The sequence below is a fragment of the Helicoverpa armigera genome, chromosome 16 (genome assembly GCF_030705265.1).
Source record: "Helicoverpa armigera isolate CAAS_96S chromosome 16, ASM3070526v1, whole genome shotgun sequence".
NCBI classification, from domain to species: Eukaryota; Metazoa; Arthropoda; class Insecta; order Lepidoptera; family Noctuidae; genus Helicoverpa; species Helicoverpa armigera.
Window position 1 is genome coordinate 7,239,810 of NC_087135.1, and position 15,201 is coordinate 7,255,010.

The window sequence follows — 15,201 nt, forward strand, 5'->3', positions numbered from 1 at the left end:
GTAAGTAAAATATTGTTGTTAACAATTTCGTGTCAATAATTACAACCACCTTTTGTTTTAAATAACTGATTCAGATTTATAACAAAACATGGACGTAAATATTGCAATGCTTGACACCAAAGATTTAACAAGAATATTTAGTAGACAAGGTGCAAACTGATCTCATTTCTATAACCCTAATCTATATGCTATAATCAGAACGTCATACTAGTAAGTATCGATAATCTCAGGAACTACAAGACCGATTTGATAAATTATTATACTCTCCCAAATAAATTAAAAACTCTAGATGGCTCATTTATCGAGAAAGGCCGGATGTGTGGAGTAGTTCCTAAGGGACGCGGTGAAGAATAAAAATTAAGTTACAAAATATCACATTTTCCTTTATTCAAAATCACGTAGTATTCATCTAAACATTTATATATCATATATTCATCTAAGCATTATAATCTAAGCTATAAAATAAATGTTTGAATTTATAAGTCAATATAGTAAACAGTTTCGTTAACGCTGGCCTTCTCAGTTTCGGGTGTCACAGGTTTAGCTTCGTAATAAAACCTTCTTTTTGTGAGTTTCCTCATTATTAACTTATCGGTCACAACATTTTGTTCAGTTGTAAACCTCATATCAAGAGCTTCAGGCTTCAGAAGTTCATTAATCTCATCGTTGTTGTAAGATTTAGCGGTTGGAAAAACCGTACTTGATAATATCTGAGGTAACTCAGTATATTCATAATACACATCGTCGTAATTATTTTCCTTTCTTTGTTCCTTCAATTTGTTTAGTTTTCGTAATTCTTCTAACAACTTCACTGCTTGAGGGAACTTCTGCGCTACAATTTCGTCATAATCAATTTTCTTGTCATGTTTGTTTGGTGCTGGTTTCAATGTAGTAATGCTTTCTTGGACCTTTGTGGCTTCTTCAGGCCACCACCTGTTATTATCGAAATTATCGTCGATATCCAAACTGAAAGGATTATTAGGATCTACCACAGAATACCTTGAAGACTCTATTCCCTCTATAGGAAATTTTACAATATTTGGATTTTCTGCGGGTATTCTAAACTTACTTAGTCTATTGGAAGAAATTCTTGAAATGTCGTCGGAAGGGTTCTCATAATGATTAGAATTATCTGGAGGCAATTTTGAATTACTTAAATCGTCAGAAGGTAAATCAAGGTTGTTCGGATTATCAGCAGGTAGTTTTGAATAGCTATCATCCGAAGGTGAGTTACTTGGTTGACTATAAGGCAGTGCTAAATTCAACGGCGCGGCGGGAATCGACTGATATTGTCCATTTACTGGTAGTTGTTTTAGTCGTGAAGGACTATTGGAAGGGACTTTGGAATCAAATTGATTTTTTGGAAGTAATTTTGGTTCATACGAATCTTCTACAGTCTTCTTCGAGTTATATTGATCTTCAGAAGATACTTTTTGATCGGAAGGAGGTTGTTCTTCTTCAGGTCGTTTTGCAGTAAATTGTTCTTCCGAGGGTATTTTTGAATTACCTTCAGAAAGTTGTTTCGAGTTAAATTGATTTTCTGTTGGTAAAGGATCAGAAGGCTGTTTTAAGTTGTTTTGATTTTCTATGGGTAATTTTGAATTATAAGGATCTTCAGAGAGTTGTTTCGAGTTATATTGATTTTCTGATGGTAGCTTTATTTTATAGGGATCATCAGAAAGCTGTTTAGTGTTGTATTGATTTTCTACTGGTGACTTTGACCTAACAGGATCGTCAGAAAATTTTCTTTGATATTGGTTATCTGTCGGTAGTTTAGACTTAAACGGATCTTCAGCAATTTTTTTTGTATTATATTGATTTTCAACTGGTGGTTTTGTTTTTTTCGGATTGTTGGAAAGTTGGTTTGGGTTGTTTTGAGTTAATTTAGACGTTACTTCATAATGTTGTTTTTCTGAAGGTGATTTAAGTTTATTCGACCCATCAGAGGATGATTTAGACTTTAATTGTTCTTGTAATTGTTGTAGTTTTGAATTGTACAACCTATCAGAAGCTTGTTTTAAACTAAATTGATTTTCTGCAGATGACTTTAAGCCGTATGGACTCTCAGGAGCTTGTTTTGAACTATATGGACGCATGTCCATAAGCTGCTTTGGATGAAATTGACCAGCAGCAGACAGCCTTGTTTGATATGGTTTCAGAGGAGGTATTCTTGCTTGATGTGGTTTTATTGAAGGAAATCTGTATTGATTTTGTTTCTCGTAATTAAATTTTGTCTGACTTGACTTTTCAGGATATAGATGGGCCTGAGGGAATCTTGCATTATTGGCGCGGTCAGAAGGTATTCTTCGATTATTGTTTAAATCGTTGTATGGTGATACGAAATTAATTTGACTGCTAGGTTTCTTCGGACAGTCGGAACATTCTTTTGGAGCCGGTTCTGGACATTTAGGAGCAGGTTCTGGGGGTTTAGGAGGTTCTGGACATTTACACTCCGGTTCCGGTTTAGGCGCCAGTTCTTGGTATTTAGGCCCTAGTTCTGGGCATTTCGGTACTGGATCTGTACATTTAGGCGGTGGTTCTGGACTTTTAGGTGCTGGTTCAGGACATTTAGGCTCACCTTCTGGACACTTACATGGATCTGGACTTTTCACTTTTCCACAAGGACAAGGCTTTGGCGGTTCCGGGTCTGGGCAAGGCTTTGCTTTCTCTAGGGCAGGTTTTTTTTCTTTTGGTTTCTCTGGAGCTTTTGGTTTTTCCTTAGCCTTTTTCCTAATGGGGCCATTTATTGTTTCTTTCGATTTAAATGGTACTGGGTGAGCTGCACTGGGATGAGCTTGAAAAATCTCATCAAATCCTTTTGGATAAGTTGGATACCCAGCATTGTTTGGTTGTCCAGGATTGTTGGGATCGAAGTCAATATTATCAATAGGTTGATTATTATCTTGGTAAGGTGCTATCAGCTGTTCTAGCAGTGGATCTGGTCTGCTTTGAGCGCGTGAATTCTGAGCAAAAATGTTTTTGAATGGGTCTAGCAGACCACCTTCATTCGTAGAAACTGTGTACCCTGTAAAACAATTTAGTGATTCTCAGATGTTTTATAATAATCAGATTAACAAACGTTAAAAGTTATAACGTATCTTGCTAGTAAAATATTATGAGTGATATCAGGTATTTATCATAATTTCTCACATAGAAACGATAAAAAATCGAGATATTTTATTCATATGAACAAGTTTGGCGGATGTCAACTTTTAACAATATAAAAATAATAATAATGTAGGAAACTATCCACGCCTGCATTTTGATTAATATAATAACGCAATATGTTAGTAACTATAAAGAAAACACAGTGTAAGGAAAAGAGAATGGGCAATAATATATGATCTTTAATGTAAATGTCCAATACTACCTATTTATAGTTTCTTTCACCAAGTATATAATAACTTTAGAAAACTAGTAAATGGTATGAAATATTTTTTTAAAGAATTAAATAAAATATATCCATGTCAATAACTGTGGTGACAGTGCTCACACATTCACTGTAGGAGAACAATCTTTCTGATTGTTAGTGGCAGTTTATCTTAGTATTAACTCCCTTTTGAAAAATATGCATAAACAGATAACCCACTGAGAAGGATGCTCAGAAGCTGACCATAACAGAAGTAATTTACGTTGCAAGGAAAAACTTTGCATGAACAAGAGGGACCAAGAAGGTTATGGTGCGATAAACGACCAGCGAATAGAAAAACTTTCATAAAATGCGATTAAATAGAATGCGCTATAAGCCCATCTCTGCCACTATAATGTGTAGGTACAAGTTGTAGTAATTCAACACTTACCAAATATCACTAGTGTACAGAATAACAAACAAACTTGTTCCATAGTTGTTCGGACAATGTTATAATTCGTACTGATTGGTCGTCGAACTTAAACGCCGCTAGTTTGTTGGACTAATTACCAAATCAATTATCATAGCAATCAGTTGTATTTTCCTCAAGATGTTCTCAACCACGTAAGTAAACACAATAAAAAAATATATACAAAAACTATAAGAAATATTCTTTTAACCAATTGTAAGAGTTTTTTACCCACTTGTTGGGGTTTCTTGGTATTAAAAATACCAATACAAGTCCTTTATTTACTCACTAATAGCACAACAAACTTATATTCGTGACAACCTATGACAACTCCATCGCTTTGACGGGATCTTTGATCATGGTGCCTGTTTTATTTTTCATTCAAAATAAATAGGTTGTTATTGGAAAGTATTTATTGCAATCGATTGCTACGTATACGGGCAAATATTAATTTATGAATGATATTTTCAAAACCAATATTTGTTTTTTATATTGAATGAAGTTATATTGTATTGTAGAAGTGTTCTAAGTTCTAAAACCATGTTGAACAATTTTAAAATTATACCTTAATTTTGTGATATATTTGACCATTTAGTATTCTTAAGTGATAAAGTCCGTCGCTTGTCGCTAGCGACGGCGGCGCCGGCTACGGCGGGCGCGGCGCGACTACGATTGTTGAGAAAGGTTTTTTTGTTTACCACTTTTACATTTTAATTTATTGACGAAAACTGAATATTTGTGAGAATTAAAATTTACAAAAGCAAGGGCATGATCAGATAATTTTCTTTTCAAGAATAAGAAATAAGTCAGTTTGGCACAATTTGTTCAGATGATATAGACCTTACACGCTTTATTAGTTTTAAGCTAAAGTAATACCTAATGTGATAAAGCTGAAGTGTTTGGAACGACTGTCCTACTTCTTACCCGGGTGCAAGGAGTAATTCCCAAGGATTGTGGATGAAACCGCTGAGATAAGCTAATTCTGCAGATAATTCTACCTATGAAAATTATACGACAAACCCGTCCTTAGTCAATACATTCCTCTTAACAAATCCGTAGTATATCTCTAAAAAAATAGCATATTTGTAACTATTAAACTATTAATCTGAGTAAATCCGTGACGCGTGTCGGTCGCGTGCAGTTCACACCTGTCTGTAAGTCCATTACCCTTTAATGGACGATACTTTAAGACGGAAGTGGTCAACCGTTTGTACTAATGCAGATGTTAGGCATATTGTTTCTTTTTATATTGAAACATTAATGCTTACTTGGTGATATATTTTTGAATGTTTTTTTTTTATATTGAATTATTAATGTTTACCTATCTATATTATTTTAATGCAAAATATTAACAATATTTGCTTAATTGTTAAATTATGTTTTGTCTAATTAATTTGATTTTGAGGACTCACGAGATGGGTATACGAGGTGTATTTAGATTTTAATGTAGATAAGTGTCTGCCTACGTTTTTATTATATAGGGAAGAGATTTATTCAAAAACATGTCTAAAATATTATCTCAAATATACCAAATCTAATTCTCTGACCACCTTGAAAAAGAACCACTAAAAAAAACACGGTCACACTTCTTCCGCAAAAAAAAAAGAAACTAAACTGTAAATAAAAGTACGCGTAATCCCCCTAAACAGCTAACCAATATGCGCATAATAATCGCGTTGTAAGAGGCGCTCGACATAATGGAGTGTCGATTGTAAGCGCGCGCGCACCCCTCGGACGGAATCCGCTAAACCCATTGTGATTAACACATCGACGCGGAATCAGCTGGCTCTTGAAAAAAAGTTATTTAACGGGTTAGCAATGTGTATCCGATTGTTTTGACTTAGATTTGACGGGTTAAAGGTATAGTTAGACATTTTAGTTTTTATTGAAATTCTATAAAGATTGGTCGAAGATTGCATCTTCTATTCTATCTTTTATATAAGTATAACTACTAATGGTACTTACCACTTATGGCCGCACGGGGGATATAGTGTAATCTGATTAAACAAAAAAAAACTATTTTCAACTGTTAAAGTATTTTAAAACTAACACTTTTAAAATACTTTAACAGTTGATGATAAAAAATATTATCTACTAATTATTAGCGAGTGCTGTAGGGAAGTCAAAAGCTTTTTTACGTTCATCCTGAACATATTAAACCTGGCTAAAAGTCGCTAACCATCAAAAGCTAACCATTTATAAACATTTCTTTTTAACCCAATTCTGGTTTAAGCTTCTGAGAAACGTTTATCTATACCTGTTATAAAGAGTGTGTACAATAAAAGATAGATCTATAGGACAATTTCTCCAATTTCTAAATAGTCAATTAAATACCAATATGTAGGATTTAAAGCATTTGCTTGGATCACAAGTGCATTATTGTGCAGAACATACGGACTGGCGGGGAGTACCCCGCGGTTCGCGAGAGGTGGTCTCTGTGGGGGAGATTTTTTCATTTACGCGAATATAAAAAAATATGTGACTTGATTTTGATGACCTGCGATCAAATAATAGCTAAAACATGTACCAATACAATTTTAAAGCTTATTAAAATATTAATATTATTATCGCATTATACTGCTTAGCAAAGATCAATAGACTACGGTCAATCCTGCTATCTAAAACCATATTATTGTACCTATAACCATTATTTTAATCAAAAATCGAAACAGTAGAAAAATTGTATTCTAAAATACTCAGTTCTTTCTTTTAATCCAAGTTGCGAATCATAAATTGATAAAAAAAAATCTGTTTCATTAAAAGGTCGTACCATCCTCAAATAAAAATGTGTGTGTACTAAAAAAACTAATATAGATTTGGAATGACCATGTGTCACCTCCATTGTTCTACCAACACCTAAAAGCAACAAGTTCCATCAACACAAGACATGACGCCTCAATTTACACAGAAACGTATTATTTGCGACACTAGTGCAGTCACCCGACACCTCTCGACGGCCACAGATGGCTCTTTCATGTCAATCGTCATAATTAGGGGATTACAGCCCCCTAATGACATGTTACATTGAATCTCTGTTACGCCCCCGAACAAATGTTCAACACAAATAAATACAGTTCGCTGACTTGTTGCGAATCACGCGCAATTTTTCGACTCTAATTGATACTACCCCTAGTGATTTGTAAGATAAAATTGTTTGTTGAAACAAGACCGGTTGCAGAAAAAATATGTTTTGGCAAAATATTCTTGTGTAAAATAAATATCAGTGTAATATGACGAGTTAGTAAAATCAATTTTGTATACCGTAGATAATAAATAACTGTCAGCTAATAGCGGCCAGTAATCACGTCATCCCATTAACACAAACCGCAGAAACAGAACGTTTCAACGGTAACATCTAAAACATCCATTTTTAATTTCTATCTCTAATGGCTTAATCGCATCTCGGAAAAATGACAGGTAAAAAGCGAAACCAATATATTCGCCATCAAAGCCCCTAAAAACATGGAAAGCGAGTAAAAAAATACAACCTTTTAAACGTTAAAAGGCCCCGTTTACCGCGGACGCAAACACTTAGCTCCATGTTAATTAGTAAGTAGCCAGGAGCAGCGTCAAAGGGAATGCATGAATACTTCCAAACCGACCTCCGACGGTGCTTTTAAAATCAGCCCCACTTAATTCAGAAGCTCAGAGAAACCGAAGGTAAAGTGATTACGTCGCCAATATGCGAATTTTTCACAAAAATGAACTTACGTTTGAGGCATCCGCCGTACGACAGCCATGTGGGAACTGGGAATACAATCAAAACGACCTAAAGACTATTTGGGATTCGTTATGAGGATTTACTATTTTAAAGTGATTTTATGTTTTCCGTTTAATTTTTACCTAAATTGTTAATCATTTATTCTCAATTTATCCGTAACCTTTGGGGCTAATAATTTAATTAAGTAGATAATCTGATCAACAGTTCAATGACCTGCTCTCCCAATTCTCTCCATGATGACAAACTACAATAAAAAAAAACAGGATTTCAATAAACCACCATACTACATACCTATCATGCTTCTAAAGAAATGTCCACAAATCTGTGACACATCACCAGTATTCCAGTAGTCCAAATCAAACGTAAACCGGGGCGTACCTCTGGACGGGAATCATTAGCCTTAACAGCGTTAGTCAAAGCAACGCAATTACAATTACGCGGGCCGCGCGAACTTGACCTACGGCAAGGGGTCGTTGCGCTATGCAAATAAGAATGTTTCTTTGGTACAGACGTGATTGTGGCTTGAGAAATGAAATTTGGGTTCTAGGCTAATTTGTAGGATCTGTAGATGTTTTAGTTAGATGATTTGGCGGCAAATAATCAGGTTGAGGAAGAGTTGTCTTTGAAATAGCTTGTTTAAGGTTTCTGGATTGATGCCCTGCTAATTGGCAATCAGCACAATAAAAATGGAATATACCTCTATTTTTTTTTTAATTCCAATGCTCCCTTAAGAAGTAAACTTTAGGGTGGTACTTTTCCATTAACTGCCAAATGGTCAATCCACCTTTGCGGAATTACTAATTACTACCGTTTAATAAATCAATACCAATGAATGTTCTGTAATCACTAGTCAAAGTTTGCTACGGATAGAGGTGGCAGGCATTCTGATTTTATGGGCTTCTTTTTACCAGGTGTTAAAAGTAGATCCCGCGAAATACAAACAGCATTAGGCACTTTTCATTAATTGAAGTAATAAGTGAAATTGACCAATAACTTTATCCACCAGCGGAAGGTGCATTCAAGAAATTAAAGCCGGAGCCAGGCGGGGCGGGCGGCGCGTCAGGTGCCTCCGCGCTGTCACCAGCTCTAGGCCCCCAGCATGCGGGACACACGCCCACCACGGCGTCCTGTCCCACGCCTGCGCGTCGCCGGCATAGGACTACCTTCACGCAGGTTAGTAGCCTAGGCCTAAACAAGCTAAGTCTAGGGAATGTTATTTAGATTTACCTCTTCTTCCTGCCTTGCTCCCAATTTTGTTTTGGGTCGGCGCAATATATCTTCCACTCCCATTCTTCCCTGTCACTGGTCACACTGACATTCACTCTCTTCTTATTCATGTCCTCTTTCAGGCAGTCCATCTATCTTTTCTTGGGTCTTCCTCATCATTCATCTACATTCAAACTTCATTCAGATTTACCATTTACCACTTACCAAAACATAAATAGAGATTAAGAAGTCTGTAGGAAGGTGTAGGAAATCTCAAAAACTAGTCCAGCAAACAGTAACTGATTGTCTGCAAAAGATTTCCAAATGTTCGCTCACAAAAGTAAAAGTAGTAGTAGATTCAGAAATGGATTGTTGCACATGTACAATTCGATGTTAGCTAGGGCTAATAGTCCAGAAGCAATATTTTTGAGTAGTGTACACAAAAATTCCGCAATACATTTCTGCAAATTCATCGGTGTACGCAATAGTCAGTGGCGCACACTGCTGATATCTCGCCTTGAACTTGCATATGTGTTTGCCCGGTTCAGGCTTAAATAAACAATAAGTTTGTCACTGTAGCTAATTCATATTTTGTTTGATCACAACAGGAACAATTAGCAGAATTAGAAGCGGCATTCGCAAAATCACATTACCCCGACATTTACTGTAGAGAAGAGCTGGCGCGGACCACCAAACTCAACGAGGCGAGGATACAGGTTTGTAACATATTTCTATTTAATTTTACAACACAACATACATATACTAAACACTAAGTAAATACAAAGAGAATCAACCACGGAACCTTGAATGATATATAAGCAAACTACGGAAGCATCAGGCGAACGCATTTGAAAGGCTGTAAAGATTTCAAGGCCTGTTGTCTAAAACTCAATATTTAGCAAGCTCAGTATCATTGTCCTCCAGCCCTAATACCAATTTTCATTCGAGGTCGGTGGAGTAATTCTTCATCCATAGGTACCTCTATTCTATATCTGGCGTCTTTTATATTTTTTACGCGTTTTTTATTTTTTTTTATCTCCTAGTTAAAATAATATCCAGACATACTTATCGCCTTTTCTTTTTCACCGTTTAATATATTTTTTAATGGATCCTAGTAATTAAAGGGACGACAGGGATTTTAAATGACTATGTATATCACTTACAAGCGTCTAACCATGTTATACTGTAGGACTGTAATGCTGGATTAATGAGGTGTTAACAGGTAATCTGTCATTCCGCTATCTGGCGATCAGACATACGCTTATTAGATGTCTCATGTAATCGCATATCGAGACAATTTACGGATGATCGATATGCTTGGATAGCTGTTGATTCCATCCGATTTGATTTCAACACACCCATATTGGTTCATCATCGACCCCATGTAAATACATACAAGAGGAACTTTGCAAATGTTGATCATCATTCGCAGGTATCAATTGTCCAAAGACAACATGCATATTCAGATTAATATTCGGATGCATTATGTTAAATATGCACACTCCCGATTCAATTAACGTACACAGGAATGTCGGCAAAAATTGACCACCCGCGGTGCGAATAAAAACGTACAAAATATTGCCGGCAGCACAATAGTATCACGCCAGTCGTTCTTGGATGGAATTGTCGAAATATCAATGATGCGCGAATACTCGGATAATACAATTTGGAGCGTAGGCCGGAGGCGGATTGAATTAAAGCGGCATCTGTCGGCCTCGACCGTATGAATACGAAATGCTTACAGTAACTCGCGACAGATCTTTATCTCAGTTTTAAAATTGCTCAATCCCCCGGGACCCTCAATATTGATTTGTCCCCGGAGCACCTAATTTGTCGCTTTAGATGTTTTATTCAGAACATGACTTTTAGCATCATCTATTACAGTCGCGTCTGGCCAGTGGCGGCCCTAGGGGTGTGCGAACTGTGCCATCGCACAGGGCCTCGCGCTTGAGGGGGCCTCGCGCTACAACCCACACTAACATAAAAAAATATATAATTAATAAATATTGCATTTTTTAGGGTTCCGTACCTCAAAAGGAAAAAACGGAACCCTTATAGGATCACTTTGTTGTCCGTCTGTCTGTCTGTCTGTCTGTCTGTCTGTCTGTCTGTCTGTCTGTCTGTCAAGACCCTTTATCTCAAGAACGCGTGGACGTATCAAGCTGAAATTCACATGAAATACTCAGGTCTATTGCCTCTTTAAGCTGTGAAAATATCAAACTTCTAAGCCAAGCCAATCAAAACATACAGGCGATTATGTCGATATTTTCAACAAATTTTCGACACTCGCAAAGGAATCAAAACCTACAGGATACTTCCCGTAAACTCAGAGTCTTGAAATTTGGCATGAAGCATTGTCATATAATGCAAATATAGGAAAAATTCCCAAAATCTCATTTTTTTAGTTATATAACATAAAAAAATATTTTAATAAAATGAAACTTACTACCTTATTTCTCACGAATGAATAAAGGTATCAAATTGAAATTTATACCAAATACTTAGGTCTATTGTCCCTTTAGGTAGTGAAAAAATCAAACTTCTAAGTTAACGCGATCAAAAGATACAGCAGTTATACCGACACTTTAGACGAATTTCCGTCACACGCTAGGGAATCAAAACCTACAAGGTACTTCCTGTGAACTCAGAATCTTGAAATTCGGCAAGAAGCAACGTTATATAGTACAGATAACGGAATAATGCGAAAATGGTGAATTTGAAGTTACATAAAATATTAAAATATTATTTTTGCTTACTTGACATAAAATATTTTTTTAATAATTGTAAACTTACTACCTACCCTTTTTCACATGAACGCGTAGAGATATTAAAGTTGAAATTCATATCAAACACTTCTTAAATATAATTGCCTCTAAACTGTGAAAAATTTTAAATCATTCAAAGGTCATTGGGCACCCTTTGGGCACCTTAGCATGGAAACCATACCCGCGGCGGATACGAACGAAATATAGCACAGTATAATGATAAAGGCTCTGATTTACTGTGGCATTAGTTGCATCAATGTGAACCATGGGAATCTAGAGAAAATCAGGTGTAAACATCAAATATTTTCCTCATTTCAATGGGGAATTTAAACGACCAAGTTTGACGGATTTGAGAAATCATTTCTTTGTAGTGAAAGAGTATACTCGCCGTTTATTTCCATTGTCATCAGATCAGGATCTGATGATGGAAATCCTGAGAAATCGAGGGCAACTATCAGAAATTGTAGGCATGCATAGGATTAAAACTTGATTCTCAGACGTATGTCTGGTGAAACTATCAAACAGTTAAGGATGATGGAGACGTGAGAAAGTCGAGAGAACTCCTCAACGGTATGTTTTAGTTACGTCATGTTTGGGCTTATATTATTCGAATTGACGAGAACTTCTCACAAAACTTAAAAATAAACACTTTTTATAAAAAAAAAAACAACTTCTAAAAACAACAAGAAAACTGTATATATGCATCGGTCTAGATCTCGGTGGTTAAATAAATATAGATGCATCCTCTAGACACCGACTTCTAGACCGATGCACCTAACATCTTTTTAATTTCTTACTTGCTTTTGTTTTCTTGTTGCTTTTTTATATGTTTGAAGTTGGATTTGTTTGTAAAATGCTACAAAATAAAATAAAGCTGACTTTATAAAACAAAGAAAGGGACAGAATTACACTTTTGTCAAGGCTCTAGAAAAGTAAAGCCAGCAGCCCCGAATCCTACTCTCTAGCAGTCGTTGTTACAATTCGACAGTTACAAGTCTTCAGGCAGTTTCGAAAAAAACCTGAAACTGGGGCTCGTTAGGTGATTAATCCCTCAAAAATAAAAGATCCCATTAGTAGTGAATTCTCATCAACTAAAATAAAATAAGCTCCAACACAAGGTTACGTTATAAATTGTAAAGGAGTTCCCATAACTATATCTGATCTTTGTTATCGATCCCACAATGGCAGTCAAACCTATCTATATGGAAAGTCTTCGCCAATACAAATAAAATAAGCCCAAACACGTGGTAGTTGCAGCACTTGCAACATACCGTTCAGGAGTTCCCTCGACGGGTCAGATATCCAATGACCTTTAAGACATAATTAGTTATTTTCAATCAGATTTCTGAATGATGACTATAAAATTTTGTATATAAATAACTTTAATAAAATAACTTTTACAAGGTACTGGCCTACTATTTTAGTTATATTATAAAATAAAAAATATTAACTATTTTGACTCTCACGAAATTACCATAACTATGATTGTTCTAAACTGAACCGTTGGCGCGAGACTCACTTTTTATATACAGGATTTGTACGGAACCCTCGGTGCGCGAGTCCGACTCGCACTTGGCCGGTTTTATTTCTAATTCATTCTGCGTTTACTTTTTGAGTCCTCAATTTAACAAAAAGTTGGAACACCAAAGTAACAAAAACAACTGGCTCTCGATCCAGTCACGGATTCTTTTTATTTGTGCTTAATTCCGAGTTTAATTTGAGTCCTTAAACAAACAATGAAAAAAAATTTTCGCGAGAGTATTTTTATGTCCAAAACTCAAAAATTTTCGCGCTCGCGACTTCACCTTACACTGTTACTTATTGTACGAGTTTAGGTGCTTTAGTGACCCAAAGCTCAAAAATTTTTGCGCTCGCTACGCTCGCGGGTGCTTTACTTTCCACTTGTTTCATTTTTTTTTTCATCCTTTTTTAGCCGAACCTAGAAAGTAGCGCCGCTTATAAGTCCTTTTATTAACAAGAAAATAACTCCTAGTTTCCGTATGAACTTTCTTATTTACGACGTTCGAACTACTCAAGTCACAATCTTTCAATACATAGGGCGGTCCGCCCCGGGTGCCACATCTCGGGGGATGCCTGATCTTGGTCGGCACATATCTGCACGACCAGGATGGCGCGGGCAGAAGGGACAAGTCACTAAGGGTGACATTCTAATCTGCGAAGCCTAGGTTCACTACCATTTATTGTTTCATTTTATTTATATTCAAATTTTAAACAAAACGCTCGCTTCAGTCACGGTTTCTTTTTATTTGTGCTTAATTCAGAGTTAAATTAGAGTCCTCAAAAATAACAATAAAAAAGCTTTACAGTGGTTATTTCTAAGTTGCTTAGGCGCTATTCGTAAGCGGAGGTGGATGACTTTTGTGTCCCAAAATCTCAAAAAATTTTGAGCTCGCTACGCTCGCAGCTGCTTCACTTTCCGGTGTTTTTTTTTTCAAACTTGGTTGAGTACTTTTGTGTTCCAAAACTCAAAAATTTCGGGCTCGCTGCGCTCGCGTTTTCTTCACTGTACAGTGCTTTTTTTAAACTTGTTTTGGTACTTTTGTGTTCCAAAACTCAAAAATTTCGCGCTCGCTGCGCTCGCGCCTTACTCTTTACAGTAGTTTCCTCTCATTTCTTTACATATCTTTTTGCGTCCCTAAAATCAAAAATTTCGCGCTCGCTACGCTCGCGGCTTCTTCACTGTACAGAGCTCTTTTCAAACTTGTTTATTTAAAAAAAAGTTGGGTTCTTTTGTGTCCTAAATCTCGAAACTTTCTGGGCTCACTTAGGTAGGATTTTTTTACTAAGTGATTATATTCTCTTGTTTTTTTTGGCGAGGGGGGTGCTCAATAAATAGCCCGCCGCCACTGGATTCTTTAAATATAAACTGTAGTAAAAACAAAATTTTATTAATTTGTTTAACTCGAGCATTTCTCCTCAAACATGACGTTTAGCTAAATCAAAACACCAGCTTACTCTCGCAACACATACTTTTCACGTCGGACAAAGGGCCTCGCATAGACCTGCCGCACGTAGCCTCGCATTGGCTAGGGCCGCCGCTGCGTCTGGCTGTCTATCTATCTATGTATTTTCCTCGACTTTGCTCTTATTTTTAGGAGCGCTGTTACCGCACCTTACAAAGAGTTTGTTCTTTCAAAATGTAATCCAATCATCACACATTAACTGTCATACATTTGAAATGGCTTTCAAGTGATATTTTATTCACCTTCGCTCCATCAAGACGACAATTACTCTTTTCTTTCAAGCGCAACGAATACCGAAGCTTTTCTTGAAAATGAAAGGTTATGAAACGACATTATTTAATACTTTTAGCTCGCTACCAACGTTAAAAGCACGTGAAATGCGCGTAGGCGACCATGTGCCTGTCTTGCGAACAGAGTACACACACAGTGACACAGACGCCAATACATGTCTTGTGTGTACTAGTGTATGCTCGTGCACGCGCGCTCCGTAGGAGGCTATTAACGTTTAGGCGACGCTACATAAGAATGTAAACGTTAAAGACGACGTCGCCGCCGAGCTCCCTCCTTCTAGAGGAAATTTCGATATAAAAATACAACGTCGTCGGGTGTGCGAGGGTCGCGGGGCGGCGGGCGGGGAGGGTGGCCCCTGAGGCATTGCAATCCCATCAAATGGATCCGTAACGAAGTTAGCCGCTCATCCTCCCCGC

General features: G+C 36.7%; 2 protein-coding genes across 2 annotated transcripts in view; one reads left to right on the forward strand and one right to left on the reverse strand.

The window, feature by feature from the left end:
- Positions 1–15,201, forward strand: part of LOC110379809 (homeobox protein unc-42) — a 30,722-nt gene that overhangs the window by 4,347 nt on the left and 11,174 nt on the right. The window contains exons 2-3 of the mRNA XM_021339617.3: positions 8,546–8,712; positions 9,354–9,461. Of these exons, the coding sequence (XP_021195292.1) occupies positions 8,546–8,712; positions 9,354–9,461 (275 nt within the window). The remainder of the gene's footprint in view (positions 1–8,545; positions 8,713–9,353; positions 9,462–15,201) is intronic.
- LOC110379812 (adhesive plaque matrix protein) lies at positions 86–4,150 on the reverse strand. The gene is made up of 2 exons (XM_021339621.3): positions 3,801–4,150; positions 86–3,025 (listed from the first exon to the last, which is right to left on the reverse strand). Exons 1-2 carry the CDS (start codon positions 3,841–3,843, stop codon positions 477–479), a joined length of 2,592 nt encoding a protein of 863 aa, XP_021195296.1. The 5' UTR covers positions 3,844–4,150; the 3' UTR covers positions 86–476.

What these genes read in the sequence shown, in the direction of transcription:
- LOC110379812 (XM_021339621.3), bottom strand. Translation starts at nt 3,843, where the DNA reads ATGGAACAAGTTTGTTTGTTATTCTGTACACTAGTGATATTTG. An exon ending in CTGTACACTAGTGATATTTG is followed by an intron (nt 3,026 to 3,800) that starts GTAAGTGTTGAA and finishes ATTGTTTTACAG; the next exon opens with GGTACACAGTTTCTACGAAT.